General features: G+C 37.5%; 1 protein-coding gene across 2 annotated transcripts in view; it reads right to left on the reverse strand.

Moving 5' to 3' along the window:
- The window catches only part of LOC129361819 (ephrin type-B receptor 1-B), a 166819-nt gene that overhangs the window by 75958 nt on the left and 66618 nt on the right, over positions 1–24243 (reverse strand). For both annotated transcript variants that reach the window (XM_055032944.1, XM_055032943.1), the window contains exon 3: positions 15859–16540. In XM_055032944.1, coding sequence (XP_054888919.1) covers positions 15859–16540 — 682 coding nt within the window. The remainder of the gene's footprint in view (positions 1–15858; positions 16541–24243) is intronic.

The following is a 24243-nucleotide window of genomic DNA, read 5'->3' on the forward strand; positions in this document are numbered from 1 at the left end:
ATATGCATTCTTATGTATATTGCTAGATCTCCCTATGGACAAAACTAATTTAGGCTGGTTGTAGCTGTGACCTCATTCTTTAGGTCATGACCCAAAGCTCATGACCATTGATGAGGGCAGAAATGCAAATCGACCAGTAAATTGAGAGCTTTGCTTTTTGACTCAGCTCTCGCGTCACCATTACAGATCGGACAGCGCCCTCTTCACTGCAGACACTGGGTCGATCCTCCTGTTCCATTTTTCTGTCATTTTGTGACCTTCACCGTATGAGGAACTTGGTGATGGTCTATCAAATTAAATCCCAATACAATACATTCAAGTGTGTGGTAGTTATGCTGCGTTTGTGAAAATACATTGGACAGTTGATCTTCACCAACATATTTTAATATTATGTGATGAAAAACATAAAATCGTTGGATATGTTGACCGACTTTCTTCTTTTTTTTCTTTTTTTAATCTTGCTAATATATTGGAATAAAAAAAAATATCTTGGAAAGCTCAGGCCTGTACAGTTTGACAATTATGTCCATGTTTCAAAATGTAAATCAATCTATCTATCTATCTATCTATCTATCTATCTATCTATCTATCTATCTATCTATCTATCTATCTATCTATCTATCTATCTATCTATCTATCTATCTATCTATCTATCTATCTATCTATCTATCTATCTATCTATCTATCTATCTATCTATCTATCTATCTATCTATCTATCTATCTTTTATCCTCTGAGCTCGAGTCCTCTACCAGAGGCCTGGGAGCTTGGTTATGTCGTTCCATGTACGCTTTCCCTGCCAGTATCTTGCACCCTGCTGTGATGTGCTGGACTGTCTCAGGGGCCTCCTTGCACAACCTACACCTTGGGTCTTGTCTGGTGTGGTAGATCTGGGCCTCTATTGCTCTGGTGTTTAGGGCCTGTTCCTGGGCGGCCAGGATGAGGGCCTCTGTGCTGTCCTTGAGTCCAGCTTTTTCCAGCCATTGGTAGGATTTACTGATATCAGCCACTTGGTTATTTGCTGGGTGGTGCATCCCATGTAGGGGCTTGTCCTCCCATGATGGTATCTCTGGCACCTCAACCTCCGTTCCCTGTTGTCTGAGACATTCATATATATATATATGTGTGTTCTTCTACCTCCACTGGTTGTTGATTTTATATCTAATGGGGAGTAATGATAAAATGGTTTCCATCAAAAGAAAAAAAAAACAAAAACACAAATTATATTGGAAGTGTGGGTGTTCAAAGTAAGTGGACTGAGGGCAATATAGAGAGAGGCAAACACAAAGAGATGGAAAGCAGGAGCAAAACAAAGTGAGAACGCATTCGAGAATACATCTTGTCACTCAAATTGTTGGTGTCAGATTCCCACAATATGTGTGCTGTCTGTGATTCAGCCATTTCTCATTGCATATTTTGTGAGGGCTGTCATTTCAAGCCTAACAAGAGGCAAGTGAGAATAAAAAAAGGCTGGTTAATGAACTGTATTTAAAGCAACTTTTCTATTTGTATTAGCCAATGTGGGTCGACCCAAAAATGATCCTGAGTGGGAGTGCTTTCATGCATACTAAAACAACAATTTTGTTGACATAACCAGGCAAGACCAGAAAATCTTAATGGGTGAATGACATGAATAGAGACATCATTCCTACACAGCAAAAACAGATGGATGTCTTAAACAAATATTTTCTAGAATTGTGTGAATGAGTAGAGGCTGACTCCATATCTTGGCACACAATGCTCCTGCATCTGTGAGATTTTCTTACAGTGACGAGACCCACCGCACATCTATATCCATGTCATATTTACATCTGACTGACCTCTTCAAAACCTTATCAGTGAGCCTTATCGCCCTCCAGACAAACACATGCAGACAAACACACGGTAATGGTGTGGGTGATAACGGACTGCGGCCCCATCCCACCTGTCCAAATCTGGACAGAGCTGACCTTTATCACATAGTCAATATGCCAAAGGTATGAAACAGGCACACACATGTTGCATACAGAATGCATGTTTGTGTGTGCTTTTGGGACCTCTGTGCCCTTATGCATTCCTGGATTGATGGAGATAGAAAGCCATTCAATAGGATGAGCGTGGATGACAGACAGCCATGGGAAGCAGCTGATGAAAGAACAGAACTAGACTTTAAAAAGAAGCAGGTGTATAGATTTATGAAAAATATGACATGAATACCAATATAACTCTGATCTGCTAACTCCAGTGCCTGATGATCATTTTTATCCTAAATATATTTAACCACTAGACTATGAAAGACTTTTTATGATGTAGCTACAGAGAGAAAAAAAAAAAGAAAACTCTTAATAATACACTAATCCTCCAAAACTGAAACAGGTTACATTACATATCCCCGCCCTGGTGCAAACAAATACTCAAACAAGCTGCTTTGGATTACTGGATGTTGTTTCCTTCTATAAGTATAATTTGTTTAAAAAAATATATATATATAGTTTAAATAAAGTATTTGGTCATTCTGAAATGACAAATGCAGTTGATGTTTTTAGTATTAAAAAAATTATAAATCTCATAACATACTCACATGTTTTACTTACTTACCAACCCTGTATAGGAGAGTCCAGGGATTACAGATTACTTATATTTATCAAGCAATCCAGAACAGGGTTTAGCACTTGGAATCCAGAAAAACTACCTTGGCAACTACTTTCTAGACTCTTATTCTTCTAAACCAGAAAAGGAATTAGACCAGAGGATACTTACTTATACATATCTACCAACCCTGAATAGAAGAATCTAGTTTATTTACATTGGATCAACATTATTAGCAAATTCTTCTTTTGCTCTTTCTTTTGGTCTGTTTTTATGTTTGTATTTCCTGTTGCTGAAAATGAGCTATATTAATAAAATTACCTTTACCTTTAACATCACAGAGATCAACATATAAAAGGTTGCAGAGTTTGCCCGTAAACTGTCTTGGTAAACAATCACAAATATCTGAAAATGACTTAACTGTAATTATGCTACAGCTATTTTAGCAGTCTCAGAAATGATAATTTGCTGATGCTGTGCTGGGATAAAACAAAATGAAAGAAAATATCTGGGCTGTTTATATTTCTCAAAAAGGATAAACAATCAACTATTAATTAAACACACTGGTGCAAAAGTATAGTTATTTAAAGGCATTAATGTTTGTGGACTGCTAAATGTGACACAAATGGATAGTTTAGTAGCATCTTATATTTATGTGTACACATAAAAACAACATGTAAGATTATGAGTCATTGCCCATGCACACATCTATCTATTGTCTTTAGATTTTTTTAAATAAGTGTAGTTTCGTGAAAAACCTCCCCACCAGAGTCCACCAATTTATTTAGTAAAATTAATGTGCATGACATGTACAAAAAACAACAGGAAAGGTTTGAAGACAAATTAATGCACTTTTCATCATAACACACACACGCACATACACACCTTTAAAACAGCTTCCATGGGCAGGACATATTGGATTAGGAGTGATTTTTTTTTGGGCTCCTTCTCAGAGGTGCTAGATTAAATGCCATTCCCACTTTACTACAGATGGCTTGAAAATAAATCATACTATCCATACACACCTGTAAGAAAACACACACCCTTGCGTACATACTGTGTAGTCTCAAGCAGACATGCAAGCAAACAGACATAAATACACAGAAATTTCACAATGAGAGATGGATAACATGTTGGTGCACCCAAACACCAAAGCACCTGTACGGTTCAGTGCGTCTTCTCTTTGTATTTCAATCACTGAATCGATGGTTCTAAATTGATTGTAGCTGAGCAGGGGCCAGAGATGTTCCCCCTGGCTCGGTGCCCTAAGCCTCTATTGATTAGATCTGAGAGAGCCAATTGCTTTCACACTGGATTAAGGTGTTCTGGGGCAGCGAGCACATAAAGAAAAAAAAAAAAAACTACATAAAGAAACATATACTAAGTGAGGAAGAAAGAGAACGGACCTGCGAGATACATGTTTAAACCACTAAGACCAAGCAGACAAAGTTTTTTCCCCAACATCCAGTCTCAAAACGGGTCTTATATTTGACAGCCATGTAAATCTATTCACCTACACAGACCAGCTGTAAATATTGTTTCCATATGTATTGGTAGAATGCTTACATGTCCAAAATTTCACAACAGAAGTACTTTTTGTTCCAGTCTTTTGTATGAGGGGGAATGACACTGATCAAAAAGGTGTAGTTTATATGACAAAGACGTTAAGAAAAAAATATTATTTTTATACCATCACCATCAAAAGCATTGAAATGTAAACCATCTTTATAACTTGACTTATAAACTGGAATAAATTAAAGTTGAAGTGTAAGAGGTGCTTAGTGATTTTTTTGTCTCAAAGCAACTCCTTGCCTATTTTTCAGAATTATTATTATTATTTTCAATCAGATTTAAATTCATCCGCGTCTGTCACATTTGTATTCCTCTGGGAGGAGTATTATGCAGGGCATCTTTTCAACGTCCCAATAGTCTTTTTTTCCATACAGCAATAATCTGATTCTAATGGGGATTATGTATGCAAGAAAGTAAAGGAAGAAACTGGAGTTTAGAAGAGTCTCCATCTTCTGCCTCAAGACAGGGCCTTTTGACTGGCCAAGTTTCATGCTCTTAAACAATTTCTAAAATGAAGGGGCGTCCAATTCAGATTAAGCGCTTATGAAAATCTAGTGCGCATAATGACAGCCGATGAGGACCCAGGTCACAAGAGTCAGGAAGAACACCCCTCAGTCTGGGTGCTTCTTAAGGAATTTCTTGGGGAGCAGCAGTCCTATTTACAGGGCATTAGGGAGTGTTAAGGCCTCACAGTGACTTTGCCACACAGGCAAGCTTAGTATGCATTTGGTTAATACCTCTATTGTCACACTCCCTCTGTGACTGCTCTCCTAGCACAACACTGGAGAATAGAACAGTGGAAAATAGGGAATTAAAGAGGCAAAAAGATTAGATAGAACTCGAAACAAAGGCAGAAAGAAATAGGATTTACTGGGCCATTCATGATGGGAAGCTTGTGAATCTTACACACAAAGGTAAAAGTGTAAGTACACCTGCACTGCTGTATTTGTGCGAGTTCTGTTTATGGGGGTCTCAAGAATATTTGAAAATACAATAAACTTTGTGTTAGTGAAAATACACAATGGACCTAAAAGTCAAACAACCAATGATGGGTCAACCATTTTAAGTAGTTAAAAAAAGTTATTAAGGAAGTTAATGAGAATATGGACAGATAGGCAGGAAAAGAAAGAAATTGAGAAACTGATGCATTGTACAAGAATGTGTGTTTTTTTTTTTTGTCCCTATCTCTCTTTGCGTTCATTCCCCAAAGGGTCTTATTATGCTTCGTACTGGCTCCAACACAAAGCAGTGTCTTTCTATCTCAGCCCTTCCAGCTCCCCAGGAGAACATTCCAGACACAGGAAATCCATTTGTTTGTCAGCTATAGCCAGACTAATCAGATATCATTCTCTTTCAAAAGAATAACACAGTATAAAGTGGGCTAGTGCTGTACTTATGCTTGACCAGAGCTAAGATAAATCAAATTTTTTTTCCAGAATTATTTATGAACTTCTGAAAAATCACTTAAGAGGTCAAAATATTAAGAGATTTATCTTTAAAAAAATGTGTAGGTAGTGTTTTTGCTAGGGCACTATATTGTTTCTACATCAATGAAATGGTTAAGAAAAAATGGCCATATACACAATTTGTTTTATCTTCTTTGTATTACATGTTAGTATGAAGCATGCATCTTTTCTACATGATAAAGAAGAAATGTGTCATCAGAGCTTAGTCAGAAAAGATGGTTCAGACTCAGCATTTATAAGTCCTGTACATATAAATGACTGAAAAAGATATGAATGGGCTCAGTACTTCATCTACTAATTACACATTGAGACGTTTTCTTTTTTATATAAAAACAACAGCAGTTGACTTCATACCTAGAGTTTAGAGAAATGGGAAAGCCTAATAAATGGGGAATCGCTGTAGCAAAAAAAAAAAAAGCTTGTGAAATGGGAAAAAGAAATACATAATTCTCATTTGACAAATTAAATTTGTTATTGTATAGAAGCAGATAAGCATGATATCAACGTGTACACATTATTTACTTTACCTAAGCAATAGAAGTAAAGAAAAAGAATGCATCTATATTTATTCACTTTTAAATATGTTTCACAATCATCTAACTACTGTCACAATGTCCTAAGAATACCTGTTGAGGGCCAAAACAGTCTCTAAGAAAGAATGATTTTAGCAGGCAGTGGTTAAATGCCTGCTAAAATCAGGCAGTTAACCACTGCCTGTGACATTATACTTATTTTCTAGGAACCATTGAACCAAATCAGCATGAACAATTGAGTTCTGTATGCATGTACAAGACTGTTCTTAGTTATATAATTCTCCTGGCATGCTACATGAAAGCCACCATCACGATACTACTGTGCTCCCTTTGTAACCACCAAGCAAGGTGAGCAACAGTGACATAATGATGGTGTCTATTTTGTAGCATTATAGCAGAAGCTCTGAGTGAAAATGGCAGTAGTAAGGTTTTTCTCAAACAGCACATGATGATCAATAACCTTTTCTGTAGACTTCAGAGTTTTTTGTCTTAAATAAGACTTTTCTTCTGGTTTCTGCAAAACTACATGACTCAATGCTTAAAAATATAGACTGAGTTAACCATCAATGAAAACATGTAATTACACACAGTCAATGACATAGTGAAATGCAGATTATGGGAGGTGTCTAATTGCTGGATAATTGCATATTGTGGAAGCTGTGGGGACGTGTTTGATATGACCTTCCGGTTATAGGGAGCTGAGATGGTTTAGGATAATGCCTGGTGTCATAACATAAATTACACAGACTTCATTTTTCACATAAGTTTAATCAGGGACACTTAGGGAGCATTTACTGAAGAACTCTAATGTGGTTTGCTTCAAGTGTGCAAGGATTATAGCAAACATGATTAGGTTATGAAATTGGACATGCAAAGTTTAGCCAGAGGTGATGGGAACTGTGTGTGGGTGCAGATACACATGCACATGGTAACAGCAGACTTGCCACAGAAGAAAATTAAGATATTTAGAGAGCTTAGATGCTGCTTTGATTTCAAACAATGATACACACTACACAAAACTGCAAGACTGAACCTTTTGGTTAAAAGCTGGCTTACATTAAAAGCAAAACTGCGCCAAAGACAATTTTGGACCCAAAGACTGCATTTTCATTGACAGACAACAATGAAAATTCACAGTGCTATTGTGTCGAGTTCTCTAATCTAAAAGGTTGTTTTTCCAACCTGCACCATTAATACATTTTCTTGTGTCATACAGCTCTGCCTAAATGTACCGTAGTTATCCTTGACAGTGTACTTTGACTTATCAAACTACCACAGCTAGTGGTAATTTGCACACACATTCACTTAGGGAGAATTTAGAGAGGCCAATTAACCTAACAGTCATGTTTTTGTACTGTGCTAGGAGGCCGGAGTACCCAGAGAGAACCCACGCATGCACAGGAAGAACATGCAAACTCTGTGCAAAAAGACCCTGGGCTGGGAATCAAACCCAGGACCTTCTTGCTTGTTCCTGGCACAGATCTTGTTTTAGAAATGTCATAATGTGCAGCAGGTTTCCCTTTTTTTCTTGAACAAAAATTTATCCAAACTTCAGCAGACAGTATTATATTTTTATATTGTTGTATTTTTAAAATAGAGTAATAGTGTTGCTATTACCAGCTGTACCACACAATATTCACAGTTTCTTTGCTTTTTATGCATCCACATTATTTACTTCTCACATTCAATACTTCAACATTATTATTCAATACTACTAAGTCATTTTATGGACTAATTATTTTGATTTCTTTGCATATATTCATTACTTGTATTAGCTTGTAACAGCTAGAATAAATTTAAAGCACATAGAAATAGCAAACTATACTAAACATTGACATGTTTAATACCTATTTTAGACTCAAGTTGATCTTTGTTTAGTTAGATTCCTTCCATGATCTGGTATGCTACTGGCACTTGCCTCGCTGCATCTGCAGGTGCCAGTAGCAGGCACATTTTGGGACAAACAAAATTACAATTCAATTCTCATTAGCTCACTATCCTCATGTACCACAGGCTAACCTTGACTAATTTATATCTATTATAGCAAACCCTCCATGAAGGGACAGAAACTTTCTTGAGAATTGAAATGTGTCCTTCTAGACATGGCAGTTTTATTAACAAGACACTGCTGAGAAAGTGAGTCAACAAAAAGGAGCAAAAGAAAAAGAGTATGTTTGTACTTCCTACATGAAGATAGAAATCTGTGAAGAGGTTTACCATCTCTCCTCACTACAATCTGCTGAAACGTATTCCAAAGAAAGGATAGACGGTAACAAGGATAGGATGAAATGTAAAGAAATACTGGCAGAGCTATCCAATCAGAAATTTTACTTTAGAAGTAACTTTTGTGAAACTTTTAAACTTTTAAAAATAATTTTAGTTGTAATGTGTTTTATGTGTTTCAAATATGTGCAATCTTAATTTAAAGGCATCAAGTGAGCAATGCGATAAATGGGAGTCAAGGCTGGTGTAAGGAGGTGAAAGGGAACCCCTCGCAATAAAAGGCTTTTGTTTTATTCTAGCAAAGGTTCACGTAGGCAATTTATGCAGGGCTTCAGCCATCTGGTGAATGTTTGGGGTCCTTTGTCTCGCTGTGCACTGTCCTGTTTCCGACCGACCTTAAAATCCCAGAGCCCACCCCGGAGTGGGAACGAGAGAGAAGAGTCTAACATTGTACCACGAGGAATAAGTCTTAAGCAAGTAAAGAGAAAAGACAGAGGTTTGGCTAAATAGACTGGAGGGGATGTCAGGTCAAAGCGGCATCTCTTAGAAAAAAAAAAAAAGTGTCGTGACTGAAGAGAAGGCAAAGTGAGAAATGACAAGAGGAGGCTTGGTAAAAATACACAGCCTGAAAGCGGCTAAAGGTCTGTGAACAAGACATAAATTGAAAAGAAATACTAGGAGAGGAAAGAATAATAGGAGTAGGACTATGTGCACCTCCTTGGGGGATAAGAACAGTCCTGTTTGCGGTAGGTATTTCTTTTATGTGTGAACAAAATCTCTTGATTCCCTTTGGATCATTAGAGTCTGTCAGTGCAGTGAGAGTAGTGCATCTATGTTTGGGGTCATTATAAACACTCCCTAGGCCTTGAATTCAAAGAGTTTTTGTTTGGGTCATGCTCTTTCACCACTGCTCTCCACCCCCACCTCCCAATTCACCCTATTGAGAACCATGGAAACAAGAAGTCTTTCACCCTCTTCTTTCCGTCTAGCCTTTCCCTGTCTCTTGCTTTTACTGCTCCATTTTGTCCCCATCACACTGGTCCTGACTGCCGTACGACTAATAGGAACAGGAAGAGTCAGATGCTTACTTAATTGGCCTTCAAGGTGACTTGGTGGATGCTAGTGTGTGTGTTGTGTTGTGTAATGCAGAGTACACATGGATGCCTCCCTGCAAATGAAGCAAACTCAGTGAAACAGAAGTAGACAAGGCTAAATGGGTTGGAATTAGCTCTAATAGGTTGTGGGGTTTTAGAGGGTCCTGCCCCGTCAGATCCTTTGCACTCTGATGAGATGTACAAAGAAGTAATAAAACCTAATTGGAGGAGAAATTGCAAAAGAAAAAAAGTTACAGACAAACTTTAAAGCAAAAATAAATGAAAGTCTGCAGTGGGGATTTAATGTTTGATTGTGTTTTTTGGATTTAATAGCATTATCTTTTTCTGTTGAATTCATTTTGATTGAAGAAGAAAAAAAAAACTCAACTGAACATGAATCAAATAGGACTGTATTTAAAATGTTGATGGTTTCATGCTAGGGTTAAAAATGTTTTAAAAATGCAGACACAGAGAAAGTGTCTCTGTGTCTGTGTATTTGCATGTGTGTGCCACATGATTGCAGTCATTAGACAGGAGTAAGGCATTCATGATGAATCGGCACTTAGTCCAGGGATCCGCACTTGTTCAATGGGTTGTGAATCTCCTACTGCCTCTGTCATCCTGCAGTATGTTCAATAAAGTTATTTGAATATTTGTAATATTAATGAATTACACGTCAAAAGCCCACTGGAGTCTAACAGTGAGAAAAAAATACACAAGAGAGGATTCATATTGCTTTGTGGGTCTATAATACTGCTCGGATGAGGTATTATGTAAATACTCAACTATATAAACCCATAATCATAGATATAGCATTGAATGGATGGACTATCAAAGTATACAGTGGTGGGCTGATGGAAAATTTAATGGAAAAACTGTGAGATTATAGCGCAGCATACATATGGTTCACATTTCTTAAAAAAAAAAAAAAAAAATCAGTGGCAGTAAAAATCATTGTTTTTTGGAGGTCTAAAAGATGATGGGAATGAAACCCTGGCTCTCATTCCATCTTAATCAATTGCAGACCTGAATCTCATTCAATTTTCTTATCTAAAATTATTGAGAGAAGTTGCTTATCAATTGTCCTAGTGTTTAGATTTTAATATCTTGTTTGAAGACTTTCAGTGAAGTTTTTGAACTCATCACTTCAAAGAGACAGAACTTGTTAATGGCACCGATTGTGCTCTCATGGACCCAAAAAGGCACTTCTGTCCATACTTGTATTGTTAGGTCTCAATGCACCATTTAATACAGTTAATCGCAGTATTATTTCAAAGAGGCTTGAAAATAAAGAAATAAATAAAAGGATCAAGGGAACAGCACCATATTTGCCTGAAAGCTTCCAGTTTGTGCAGTAGAGTTATTTATGGAGTACCACCAATTCTTTTTGCTTTGTAAATATGCTCATTTCTTTTTTTCTTTTTTTTTTCATCCAAAACATATGAGCGTACAATTTAAATTTAACTGTAAGATGCTTTTATTTTCCCTGTCAGACATTGAGCTGCATTTACTTAAAACACAGCTCTAACACTTAAAAAAAGAAATAAAAACATCTCTCTGTTTAGATTAATACCCCTAGCAAAACTATCTTGTTGCTTTGATTTCTTCTGCCTCATTTTTTTTTCAGAGGGGATGAAACTGACACTCCCATGTATGTTGTCTTTTTTTTTTTTTTTACTGTGTTTTGTAACTGCCTGGTAACAGTTTCAAAATGAAAGACTGTGATCTTAACATGGCCGACCCTTTTGGGTGTGGCTGCTGCATTCAAAGAATAGAAGCTTTCTCCCCATGGTGACGAGGCTTGACCCAGAGAGGGGATTCAAACTCTCAACTGAATTTAATTCACTTCCAAACTGCCATGCGATGCCATAAAATTGTATTCTTAAGTTAAGACAGGAACCAAAAACAAGTTTTAAGAATGAGAAACAATTTGAAAAAAAAAATGCTTTGGGTGTGTCTTGACAGCATAACACATCTGATTCAAAGGAGCTGATTCTCTCATCTAAATCATCTGCTTGGTGATTAAAGCAGAAAGAAAACACACAAGGGAGGATCCCAGAACTGGACTGGTAAACATTTTAGCAGAGAACCATGCATTAAACTTCCAACTATGTATACTGGAATACAGTAGTTTATAGATAAAAGGAAAATTAAGCCCCCTACAGTAAAAAGTGCTAAGACCATATTAAATGGAGGCCAAAGCCTAAAATCATTTTGCTGTATCAAGTAGGGTTCAGAAATGTGCATCAAATTATATCACCATAGAGATTTAAAAGATTTAAATTGCCCTATCCTTGAATTTAATGAGTGATTTAAGGAAGCAAGAGATCATTAAAATGATCAATGATTACATGAGCAAATCATATAAAGTAAACACAGTCAATGCAATTGGATCAATCACCCAGTCAGACCCCACAACAGAAATTGCAAAAAGCCTTAATCAAACCCATTACCATCAGCAACTCCGAAGTGCTTGACTTGAACATGACACATGCACTCAAGGCAAGCTTAGCACTGGCGAAGGTGGCAGGGTGCTGTTGGGAGTGTCTCTGCTCGATTTAACAGAGAGGTGATAAAATATTTAGCAGATTGCTTACATTGCTGAAGGAGAGAGAGAGCAAGGGAAAGGCAGAGGCAGAAAAGAGAAGGGCATACCCAAATGGCTTCTGTGGGAGCTGATAATGAGTGTGGCATGCTGGCACCATTGTTGCACGGCACATCGCGACATGGCCTCTATGTCTAGCTGACAGCAGGTGCCACAAATACCCATCACACTAAATGTCACTAATTAATATGTGAAAAAAGTGCAAACAGGTACCAACATGTGTTTTTGTACTACATTTAAGAAGGACAGAAGGTATGTTTTCCTCTATAAGACACTGCATCTTGATTAGGCATTGAATGTATTCCTCTTTTGCAGTCTAATTCTGTCATTGTCCATTTAGACACAGTCACTTTCCTATTAACTGGTCAGCCAACATTCAAATCTTATGTTTATTTCAGCAAGTTATTGTTTTAAAACTCAACATTAACAGAGTTGTCTTTTTCCTTTTGAAAAAAATTTCAATGAAAATTAAACTTTTCCACAGTGAACTGTTGCTGTAGATATTTCCATACTTAGAGTAATTAAGAGTAACTAAATATAAGCCGCAAACATTATACCATGCGTGTTGGGCCTTGCATAGATGCGCTGTTTTTATGTGCTATGCACATGGCACTGGCATGTCATAATTGTGTATGTCAGGAAATGACCGTCAGTTATGCGGTGTGACGTGACTGTTTCTGTGCTTTGTGGGCATGTTGCCTGTATTTGTATGGGTCAGGTTCATTGTGCTGATTTTGTGCATGATGTGCATTGGGCACGTGGTTCTGTTCATGTGGGTCAGGTGCGGTGATGTTTTTTGTGCATGCCCTCCGATAATATCCCGCAGGCATCCCTGGCCTCACACACTTCCTCAGACTCTCTTTTGTTGTTGCTCTCAATAACACTTTCGTCTCGCTCTCGAGCTTGTGCTGTCTTCATCACGCAACTGTCCAGCCTTTTAAAACCCATTGGCAGAAACCTGTATTTTAGCTGCATAGCATTGTTCAAATTTTGTGAAAAAAAGTAACAGCTTGTGTAGTAAATTATGCTACAAATACTTCAAAATACTCAATTGTCAGTGGTCAAAACAGAAGCAACACATTCTCAGTTTTTTAGTTTAATTTTTTATCTGAGCTCTTTAGAACTCAAATAAGAGTAACTAATATTGCTTTGTGTCCAAAGCAATATTCAGCACCATTGACAGCTTTGTGAAATGTGCATATTTTAGATGTATGCCATTGGATTTCTGTGTGTATTTTTTTCTTCCTTCGATAATAACTAAAGAAAAAAACAACAACAAAAGATCATGCATTAACTTAGTGGTACTAATCAATGCGAGTGCCTGATTTTCAGTCTGTATTGCCATAGACTTGACCCGATGAATTGTTCAGGGTGTACCTGATCACTCACCAGAAATGGATGGATAGATGGACAAATATATACTCATTTTTTGCATTTATACCAAAGAGAAAGAAACGGATAAAGCACTCTGCACACCCACAGCAGTTGACTGGTGTCCCTCAGTACTCCACTTGCTGAAGTATTTTCATGATACATTTTTAATAATTGATTACAAGTCCATAAACATACTGCAGAGTGTAAGAAGGGAGTGACTGCTGTTGCTGGAGGGGTACTCTCAGTGGGATGAGACTGAAACAGACTTCATGCAAATCTCCAGAGAGCAAGATGCTTATGAGTGACAAAGATAGGCAGACCACTCTTCATTTTAAATGTATATTGTTTTTATTGCACATTTGCTATGTGGAAGGGGGAGGTTTTTTTTATTAGTATTTTAGTCAGATTAGAATAAAACTATAGCAGTGCAGTGATAACTCCCCCGATCTCCACATAAGGAATATGTAATTTTCTATCTATCATGGTGCTTGATAGAACAATAAATCCATTGTCTATAGCCGTTTATTCTAGCAGGGTGGTGGGGGTGTGGTTACCTTTCTAAAGCAGGCATTGGGTGAGAGGCAAGGTACTTACTGGACAGGTCACCAGTCCATTACAAGGTGACATACAGACAGACATAAACAACGACCCACACACACATTTGTACCTAAGGGAGAAACCAATTAACCTTGTCATAGTTTTGGACCATGGTAGAAAGATTCAGCAACCAGTGAGAAACCACACCTTCAGAGATAGAACATACAATATCCTTGCAGAAATACCCCAGGCTCAGATTCAAACCTGAGCCCTTATTGCTGCAAGAGAAAACTATGGGCTGAACAAAATCAACTAGCTCCGTGAACTCAGCAAAACAACATCAGATGGTCTAAGGATATCAAAGAGATTTTGGAGCTCTAAATATACTGGGGCAAGCTTATCGCTCTAAATATACTGGGGCAACCTTATCTGTACAAACATGTTTGCATTATACAACAAAGACTCCAAAATAAAAAGTGCACAATAACGTTTTGGCAAACAAACCTAATCTGTGGTTTTCTGTTCTTTAAAAGCTTTAAAAAAACAATTCTGAAAATGAAAAATAAAAAGGAATTTGGCAAGAATAAATATATTCTACATATATAACATCTTTTTACTACAAAATTCCTGATTTAAATAACTACATCATGACATTGCATAAAGCTTACTCTCCATATAAAGAGCCACTCAAACATGTAAATAAGTATGAGGGGTTATTTTGCTTAGGAAACAAAATAATTCTGGAAGGATACAGTGAACACAGTCGCACACCAGGTGCTTTGTAGATATGTGGCATTCTTATATCTGTTTATTGATCACAGCAGATAGGCGTCAATCAATCTTATCAGGGCTCCACATACTCTCCAACTAACATCCCGAGGCAGGCTAAACCAATACTGCAAGCCCCAAGCCACCCATATAATCGCCAGACACCTTGAGCAAATTCTCTGTTTGAATGTGTGTTTGTGAGAGTGTTGAAATAACAAGGTGCAGAATCTGGAGGTGCAACGGAGGGCACATACAAAAACCCCTCACCAACAACTTGAAAACTTGAACCAAAAACCCACATTAATCTTCACCTGGGATTCCAGTTATTATCTACTCCTTGTAACTTCATTTTCACACACTTTGCTGAGGCAAATTCAAAGCTCGCACCATCTGTGAAGTAGGTTGTACAAAAAGGCTGACATTCGTTAAAGATTAGGATGTGGTGCTAATGTGATTTTTAGTAAAGTGAGGAGTACATTTGGAAATAAATCTCATCTACCCTGAACATCAAAGCATGTTTGCCGTTTGCTTATAGTCAACAACGGATGACTTCTGACGTCTTTCTTCCAGCCACCTTTCAAAAAACACCAGATTTAAAGACTGCATGACTAACAGTTGTCCTGTCAAAAGATTCACCCACCTTAGGTATGTATTTTTGACTTTCTTGTCACTGTTTTACAATGGCCAACCCTCGCATACTCTTACCATTTTCAGAGATTAAACAGTTCTTCATGAGCTGTTCAAACCCTGCTTCCTGACTTTCCTCAACTTTATCTTTACCTGTTTAATGTGTTTCTTGCTATTCAGGATGCATTTTGTTCTCTAGAAAACCTCTGATGCCTCAACAGAAGATAACTGGTACTGAGATTGAATTACACACAGATGGACATTACTAAATACAGCAATTGATTTCACTGGATTTTATCTCTGCATACAGGTGTAAAAGTGTTAGTATCCTTAATAATATTTTGGAAATCTCCTGCCTGAAATTTTAATAAACACATGGAAAGTTTTGTTGGCAACATAACAAAACATGAACAAAATCTGAGTTTAAACACTTTTGCAAAGTACTGCAGGAATTAAACCATTTTTTAAATGAAGGAATGCACTTTTTCTTACCACGGCAAACATTTCCATTGTCAGGTTCAAACCCAGCCTTGCATGTGCAGCTACCAATAGGCACCATCCACTCTCCATCTCCGTTACAGTAGAGCTTTATCGGGACATCTACTTCCTCTGAGTTTGGGATGCAGATTCCTCTGGCAATGACCAAGGAGGTGCTTTCTGCCCCTGTCATGGTCTCTGGAAAGATTGCAAAGTTTTGGACCACACTCGGGCACTTCTTAAAAAACACCCTGACTGACAGCAGAGACATACAGGCACCGTAGTCCTGAAAGGCCAAGTAGAAGCCGTTTTTCGACAGTGGGCCAAAGCTGCGCACCTCTGTGTTGACTTTCATTAGGCGCCCGCCAAAGTCCACCTGAGAAAAGCTTTCATCTGCAGCTATGGTGTCCACCTTGAGGTAGGGGGCCTCCATCCAGAAAGCTGTTCCTTTGGTGGCAATGACAGAATCAGTTTCATAGTAGTACAGATTAAACGTCTCCTTGCAGGACCCGGGGACATTTGGAATGGAGCTGCAGTCGCGCACTGTGAATCGTATCTCCACATAGATCCGCTGCGCTCCACGTCGATCGATGAAGGTTGTGAGGAGCCAGTTGTTCTGGCTGGGCTCAAAGACATTGCACACTTGGTAGGTCCTTATGGTGTTAAGGTTTTCATCGTAGCCACTCACTTCCTCCCACTACAGAAAGAGAAAGAGAGAGAGAATTGTACATGGCAGATTAGTAATCATTTATGACAGAGCTGTGATGTTTTCTTTTTCCCAAATTATTTCTGTTAATATTAGCTAAGCTGCAGAGAGTTTTTGCACATATCACTCCCTTCACCCAAGGCATTAAATATGAATTTTCTGGCTACATTAACAAAAATGCTTTGGCCCACTGAGTGAAGAGGCTTATTCATCCTTTGAGGATACGTGAATGTCTCCTTTCCGTGGAACAATAAACAACTGTCTGAGTGTGGTTACAGAAAAGTGCCACTTCCTCGTCTTGTTCTCTAAATGTGCTCACAGCTGTAGAATATGTTGCATCAGCAATAACTGAGTAATTACCGTGGTTGCACTGCTATGTGCAATCTATGCTAAGTGATACTGGGCACTGAGTTGATGCATTAAAACTACAGTGTGTAACAAATTTCAGATTATGCACTGCTGAATTACAATTAGACAGAGACAGTAAACATGGCAGCCAAGCGTTGGAGAGTCACTGCGTGTGCAGACAGAGCTGAGATATGCTGTAGGCCATTTCTTGCAGGTGTGACCCAGAAAGTGTGTTGGATGAGCATCAGAATCATCAAAAGGGCCTCAGGGAGTTAATTCAGTGCACCAAATCAAGATGGAAATACAGCATTAATATTTGGTTGGAATCACTGAGAACTGGGAGGGGAAATGGCAAACACAAAGAAGCTTTTCTTAAGAGCTTGTGTTTAGAAAAATTTACTAATACAGTAATTGGACACTGGTACAAAGATCAATTGTGATCCAATTGTTCTAAATGGAGATTTACTGCTTGAACTTTTAAAATAAATGTGTCGGATGAAAACACACAGGCATACTCGACTTTTACAAACAGGTTGGTAGATCTGTCTTGTGAGACAACAAAAAGTGAAACTGTCTCCGTAGAATACAAGGTCACGGTTGCAAATATTAAACATAAAAAGCTTAGCAATAAACTGCTTTCCAGCTTTTGTAGGTTTTTGAATATTATCTTGTCTCGAAAAGTACAGGAACATATAATCTTCAATGCCTTTACACAACTGAAAAGTAAACAAAAAATATAAATAAATCCAAACCCTTAATTCTGAGTGATCTAAGCTTTTTACAGATTGATAAGTCACAACTCAGGCAGATAGACACAACCAGGAGCAATCATACTTTCAAATCTTTTGTTTGAGAGCGATAGCAGTGAAGTTTGGACATTATCAGTTGGTGTGCTGTATCTGGGGATAGATGTTTCAGACAACAAAAATCAGCTAAAATAACAGACTGTTATATATGCACTTTCATAAGAGATCATTAAAAAAAATTGCCACTTTCTCAATTAAAATATGTTTGTGTCACTTTACAAAAGTATTTGAGCAGATAGTGCTGCTTGTATCAACCTGCCTTATCAGCTGCAACTTTTCTGTTCGCCACATATACAATATCTAAGATTGCCATTAGGGAAGTAAACATTTTGATCTTTTATGACAGACTGTCCAATGACATCAACATTGGTACATTAATGGGCTTTTGTAGGTGTCTCTCTCAACTCCTGAATCCACTGGGATAGTTTAGAAAAGGACAAGGATGTTCTATCTTCAATGTCATTGCAAAAGTGGCACAAAAAAATCCAAAGACTTGTTCCATTCCTGGTGATCACTGACTTATTCAGTAGAGTGATGAGTTGTAGCTCATCAGTGTAACTCAGCAGACTCTCTTCTGCATAGTTACATGGATGTTGCTTGTCTAAATCAGCAACAAATTTAACAATAAACACTTATGAGAATTTAATGTTCAGTAATCACTAATATCCTCATTAATAGAACCTCTAAAATGTAGAAATTATCTATGCAACACTTTTTGAGACTTTTCTTATGTTATATATCCTCCTTAAAAAATATATATTCTTTAAACCCTGCTAACATATAGCAGCTTGGTTAAAAGAACTGTTTCTTAAAAAATTCTCAAGCCAAAGATACAATTACCTGTAGGAGAGAAGTTAATGAGATCTAGAGTGGAAGGAGTGGACCTCTAGTCAGTCCATGTTTCCTGTGTGCATACATCTCCTGGTGCTTCCTCCTTGCTCTGACCTTTAAAGCCCCACCTGCTCAATCAGGCTCAATAGAGCAGAGGAGAAATATCGGCTCTCTGCATGTAGCCCTAAAAACCAGTCAAGATCCAAAATTCTGCTCGATTACTCTATAAAATGATGTGAAATGACTGGAACGGGATGGATGTGTACCATCTGATTTTAATATAGATGATGGAACTATTTGTTGCAAGGAACATATTCAGAGGAAAACAGGAAGGTTCAAACCAAGTGAGGGCATGTACAGGGTGGAGTGGGAAGATACATGATGAACAGTGAAACTGCTGACATGATAAATGAGTTTACAGAAATCTGAGGTGCAAATTAAAGCCTTTTTTCCTCAACGCAGCTCCCTCAGTGCCCACTTCAATTCGCTCTTCTCCCCCCTCTTCCGCTCTCTTCTCCCATCTCTGCTCTGTAATGACCATTCATCAGCATTACAGGAACCTGTCCCTTTCAGCACTGCCTGTTCATTAATACAGCCGGCCCTAGGCTCCTCTGCACCCGTCTGCTCTGGTCTAGGAGGGGGTCCTCACCGCCTCTCGTCTAGCCAAATGACCACCATATTTCACGCCAGAAAGGGGCCTGCGGCGTCTTCAATAATGCCCATCCACAATCTGTCCAGAAATTCATTGGCTCACATAATAATGAAATACATTTTTTTTATTTCCTACTCAGTAGATATTCAGTGTCACCACTGTGTCAAACACAAGTCAAACTATTACAGGAACCCTGGTTATTTAGCAGATAACAGACTCTGTGACACACTTTCGCCTCATCCCTTTAGCGGTTTGCATTTCTACGCTGTTTACACCAGTGTGCTCGAAGAGATTGGTGTTTGTAATTTGATAGTTTACCGACAACATATTGATTTGCTGGCTCTTGTTTTGCTACAGAGAGCTTGAGGGTACCTGCCACATTTCTGCTTGTGTAGGTCCAAAACATTTGATTACTGAGGGTATCGACATTTTTCTGTGTTCTTCAGTGTCTATGTAATTTCCTCACCATTAAAGAATCCTCGTCGCATGCATTTAGAACACAGGGACAGTCTGCCAAAGAGCATGTCCTTGTCACACCAAGAAATTTCTCTTTTATTGCTTTTTCCTCCAGTCCTTTACATTATTCAACTCAAATGTCTCTATCTGACATTTCTTTGACCCCTGAAAAGAGAGGGCATCATCATCTGTCACCTTAAAGGTAATGGAATTCTCTGATCATTGCGTCTATTTTTTTTTTCCTTTAAAAATTTGAGAATAAAACAGCTCAAGGCTGAAACTGAATATGTTTAGACTATGCATTAAAGAATACAGAATAGATTTATGTAGCCTGTATCAACATGTTTCTAAAGGAAAAAGTAATGATAATTTATAGGAAAGGACAACAAGGAAAGAGGCAAGGAAGAAATCAACTTGTAGACTCACATCTTGGAGCTATTTTCGCCTATATGATATACAATAAAATAATAATTAAAAAAATACTGAGTCACAAAACTTTTAATGTATCAGCTTGTGGAAAATGTTGAGAAGTTGGTATATTTTTATTACAGTTGAATGAGACAAATCAGAAGAACATGGGGCTTACAAAGTAAAAATATCAAAAAGTAACAGAGTCTGGATTTTTGGTATATCTCTGAGAAGTCCAGTGTTTGGTACTGTGCCAAGGAATCATCTGCTTGGTCAGAGAACTCTACTATCTGATTGAAAGATTAACAGTAGTCAGACGTTCAGCCAAATTTTTTAAGAAGGTTGCGTGAGGCAACAAAAACCATTGATTTTTTTTTCCAACTTGCCTAAGGAGATTTGTTAGTGGAGATGTGGATAAATTTGTGCACAGGCACCTTACATCATTATTTCACACGAGAAGCAGAAACTCTTCAGCTCAGAAAGTTTTAATAGAGGATATTCTTTTGCCAAAGAATTGAGATTGTAGGTGGACAATTACCAGTGAAGAAAACAACAATTTGTTAGTGTGGACAAGTCCAAATACACACAACATTTACTGTACTTTACCATCAATATTGAAACTGAACTGCAAACAGTTTTGCTGATGAAACACCTGGCAAACACTAACAGCCATTCTTTGCAAAATGCTCATTTTGTAAGCCCAGTGAAAGTAATCACTGACTTCGCTCTAATAGCTCTGATTTAACAGATGCGCAGGAGACACCTTTGCTCTGCCCCTGGTAGTTAAATGTGAGCCTTCTGTGTCTGTGTATGTGTGTCATTATAGCAGCACTCTTTTATAGGCATTAAGTAGCAAGGAGTTGCAGGAGCTATGAATTCACAGAGCACTTAATGTTGTGTTAATGACCGGTGACAGCTAGCTGAGCTGGAGAAGGGAGGGTGGAGTAATGCAGGAGACAGTCAAAAAAAAAAAAAAAAAAAAAAAGAAAAATTTGGCCATGCATTTTCAGGAGTGTGTTACCCTCCCCACAGCCTGAGATCACTGGCTATATTCACAAAAACACTCATTAAAAGGATACATTTCCATTACCATTAATAACTAAAATAACACAGAACTGCTTGACATGCTGGATTGTAGCTCCGAAAGACTGCATCATTCGATGATGAGCTTAAGACAAGCATATTCACAGTCACAGCTGGGCGAACTGACCGTTCAGAAAAGGGAACATGCGCATAACACCTATGAAAAAATGAATCAGTTGGAAAGGCAATGGCAGAAACAGGACAAAATCATTACTTTTGGACACCTGAAATTAGATTTAACAAAGGATAGCTTGGATTACAATGTATGTATTAGGGTGTATTTCTTTGACGCATTTGATTTTTATAGATTGCTTTACCTATTAATTTAAATATGGTCAATTACACTATGTTTTCAAAATTATAGAACCATCTGCTTAAAAAACAAACAATAGCAAAATAATAATAATAATAATAATAATAATAATAATAATAATAATAATAATAATAATAATAATAATAATAATAATAATAATAATAAAAAGAAACTGGGAAATTCATGTTTAAAATGAATATTCCAAAACTATTTTGCAATGGCTGACAATAAAAGTAAAATCCCTTTTGGAAAAATTGTGGAATACACTACAATTTAGCTATTTGAGCACGTTTGAAGCATCAGCCTTGGGAGTTTGTTTTAATGTCATACAATGTGGTGATGTAATGACATAGTTTCTGCTTTCAGGCGGATCTTGATTACCTAATGTACCTGACACAAAGTTAAATTCTGCTAATAGAACAACCTGAAGGAGAATATCCAACTATCAGCTTGTCATCAGCTTAACTGGGTTTCTCAGATCTAAAGGACACCAGTAAATCTACTGTCCCACAAAAGGGCATTTTGATGGCCAATTTTAATGGCCATAAAAAACAAATATTCAATAATAATAATAATAATAATAATAATAATAATAATAATAATAATAATAATAAAAGAAATGCAACAAAGTGAAAGCTTGGGATTGGACAAGTCAACTCCAGACTTCAGTCACACTGTTGCCAGGTATTACACACTTAATGACTGTTATTGCTGCAAACAGAACTGCAAACAGGCTAAGGAGGAAATTCCTTTTTACTTAGTGACAGGTTGGTTTTGATAGTCCTTTTTCCCTTGATATACTATGACATTTGTAAACTGCTTTCTGTATTGATTCAGGTTGTATTGGAATTTGTTGAACAATCTGCAACTTGTAGGTGTGAGAAAAAAAAATCAGAACTAAAGAAATGTGAAACCAGGGCAAATACTTTTTTAAGTTATGTGTGTTCAATTATAGTCTTCATTATAAGCCAAACTGTTTTGTTTGTGAGAATACATCTCGCTCTATTTGTTTGAAGACATTTTTTAAGTAACATTTTAAGCATACCTTTAATTATTAATTATCTTCAGTGATAAAGTCAGTCAACATACACAGTTAAGGTTTGTCTGTTTGTACCTTAAATATACAAACATATAGACAGGGCCAGACAACTTTCAGCTCATCATTCAGTCTCAGCTAATTCACTCGACAGGGAAGCCTGAATAGCGAAGCATCTACTTGGCTGATCTTTAACCTCCTGTCTGCTATCTGAAGCTCAGTGGAGTCGCAGTCCAGGACTGCTTTTCAAATCCGTCAGCGCCAGTTAATTCAGCTACATGCTCAGGCAAACTGAACACAGATGGGCAATGAGCAACTCAGAGTGCTTCCACATTTAAAGCGCTTCTGCCGAGAAAGGTCTGTGAATGCCATTCTAAATAGTACAAGAGTGTCTGGAAAATGTTTGTTGAATGGCCAGGCAACTGTGCCAGTGTGATGATGTGCTTTTACAGCAGGCCTTATAAAAAGAGATGTATTGAGTAGTCAAAAATGACCAACCGCTGCACCGACTATGTTCCCTGATGCAGTTTACAACTTTGACCTCAGGCTTCAAAAGAATATAAATGCAAGGCAAGATTTTTCTTTTCAACATGCTCACTACAGAATACCTGGACTCAGTGCTTTGCAAAAACACCCACACGGCTCAAACTTTTTCATATTTTGCAATGGTTCGTCCACAATCTTCAGTGTATTTTTTCAACCTTAATATGTGATAGATCAACACAAAATACCGCATGATTATGAAGTGGAATGACAAGACTGCGTAGCTCTTCAAATGATTTGGAAATTAAGCCTTTATAGTTAACTGAGTAAATTCTTTATAAAGTCATATTTCACTGTAATAACCTCTGCAGGCCCTCTGTTGTATGTCTTTACTAGTTGCAGATTTTTATTCATTTATTCATTTATTTATTTCACCTAGATATCTCATAAAACAACTCAGACTCAGTCAAGCTACTCAAGGGCATCTATCAACATCAACTTTCTGGAAGCAAAGGGGGATTTGGGTCTTGATTATCGCTCTGTCATTCTAACATACATCTGCTTGGAGCTATCATGTTCAGTTTTAGCTCTGGCTCTATGTTTAAGGCAGTTGTCTTGCTACAAGTTGAAACTCTGCACCATTTGTGAGCCTTTGTCCTGGATTTAGTTTCAGCTTCCCTGTCCCTACTGACAAGAAGTGTTACTTAAGCATAATGCTGGTTACAACAATTATGTGGAGACTGTGTTTTTAGTATTTTTATCTTAATGTCATTGCTTTGCTTGTTTGCTACTGAATTAAATTTTGGTCATATGTTTGCTGCTTCCACAGGATGGCTTGTGGCTACATCACAAAAGGGCATTTTTGACTTTCTTTCAACAAAGACTTTATTTTAGAATCCCTTCCATAAAATATAGTTTTGTGTGGAGTGCATGATTTATCGTTGTCCCCACAATATATTCTTCTGTCTCAATTGTGGATCTCTAAAGTTCTTCCAGAATGACATCGGATTAATTGCTTCTCTGATTGATGCTCCCTTTTTGTTGTGTGCCTTAAATGCTTCAATTCTTTAAATAAAAAAATAAAATAACTGTCCCTTCTTCATCCATCAGAGTAAAACTAAAATGGGGGTGGAGACTTGTCCAAGAATGTTTTTCATTTTACTTTCTTGGGATGGACATCTTAACAATGAGGGTATTTAATATTCATGACAACCTAACATTGGGTTGATGCAGGGAGAAAGTACTTCTACAGAATATTTTTAAAATAATTAGGCATGA

Source organism: Poeciliopsis prolifica, unplaced genomic scaffold, assembly GCF_027474105.1.
Source record: "Poeciliopsis prolifica strain line A6 unplaced genomic scaffold, Auburn_PproV2 SCAFFOLD008, whole genome shotgun sequence".
Lineage (NCBI taxonomy): Eukaryota > Metazoa > Chordata > Actinopteri > Cyprinodontiformes > Poeciliidae > Poeciliopsis > Poeciliopsis prolifica.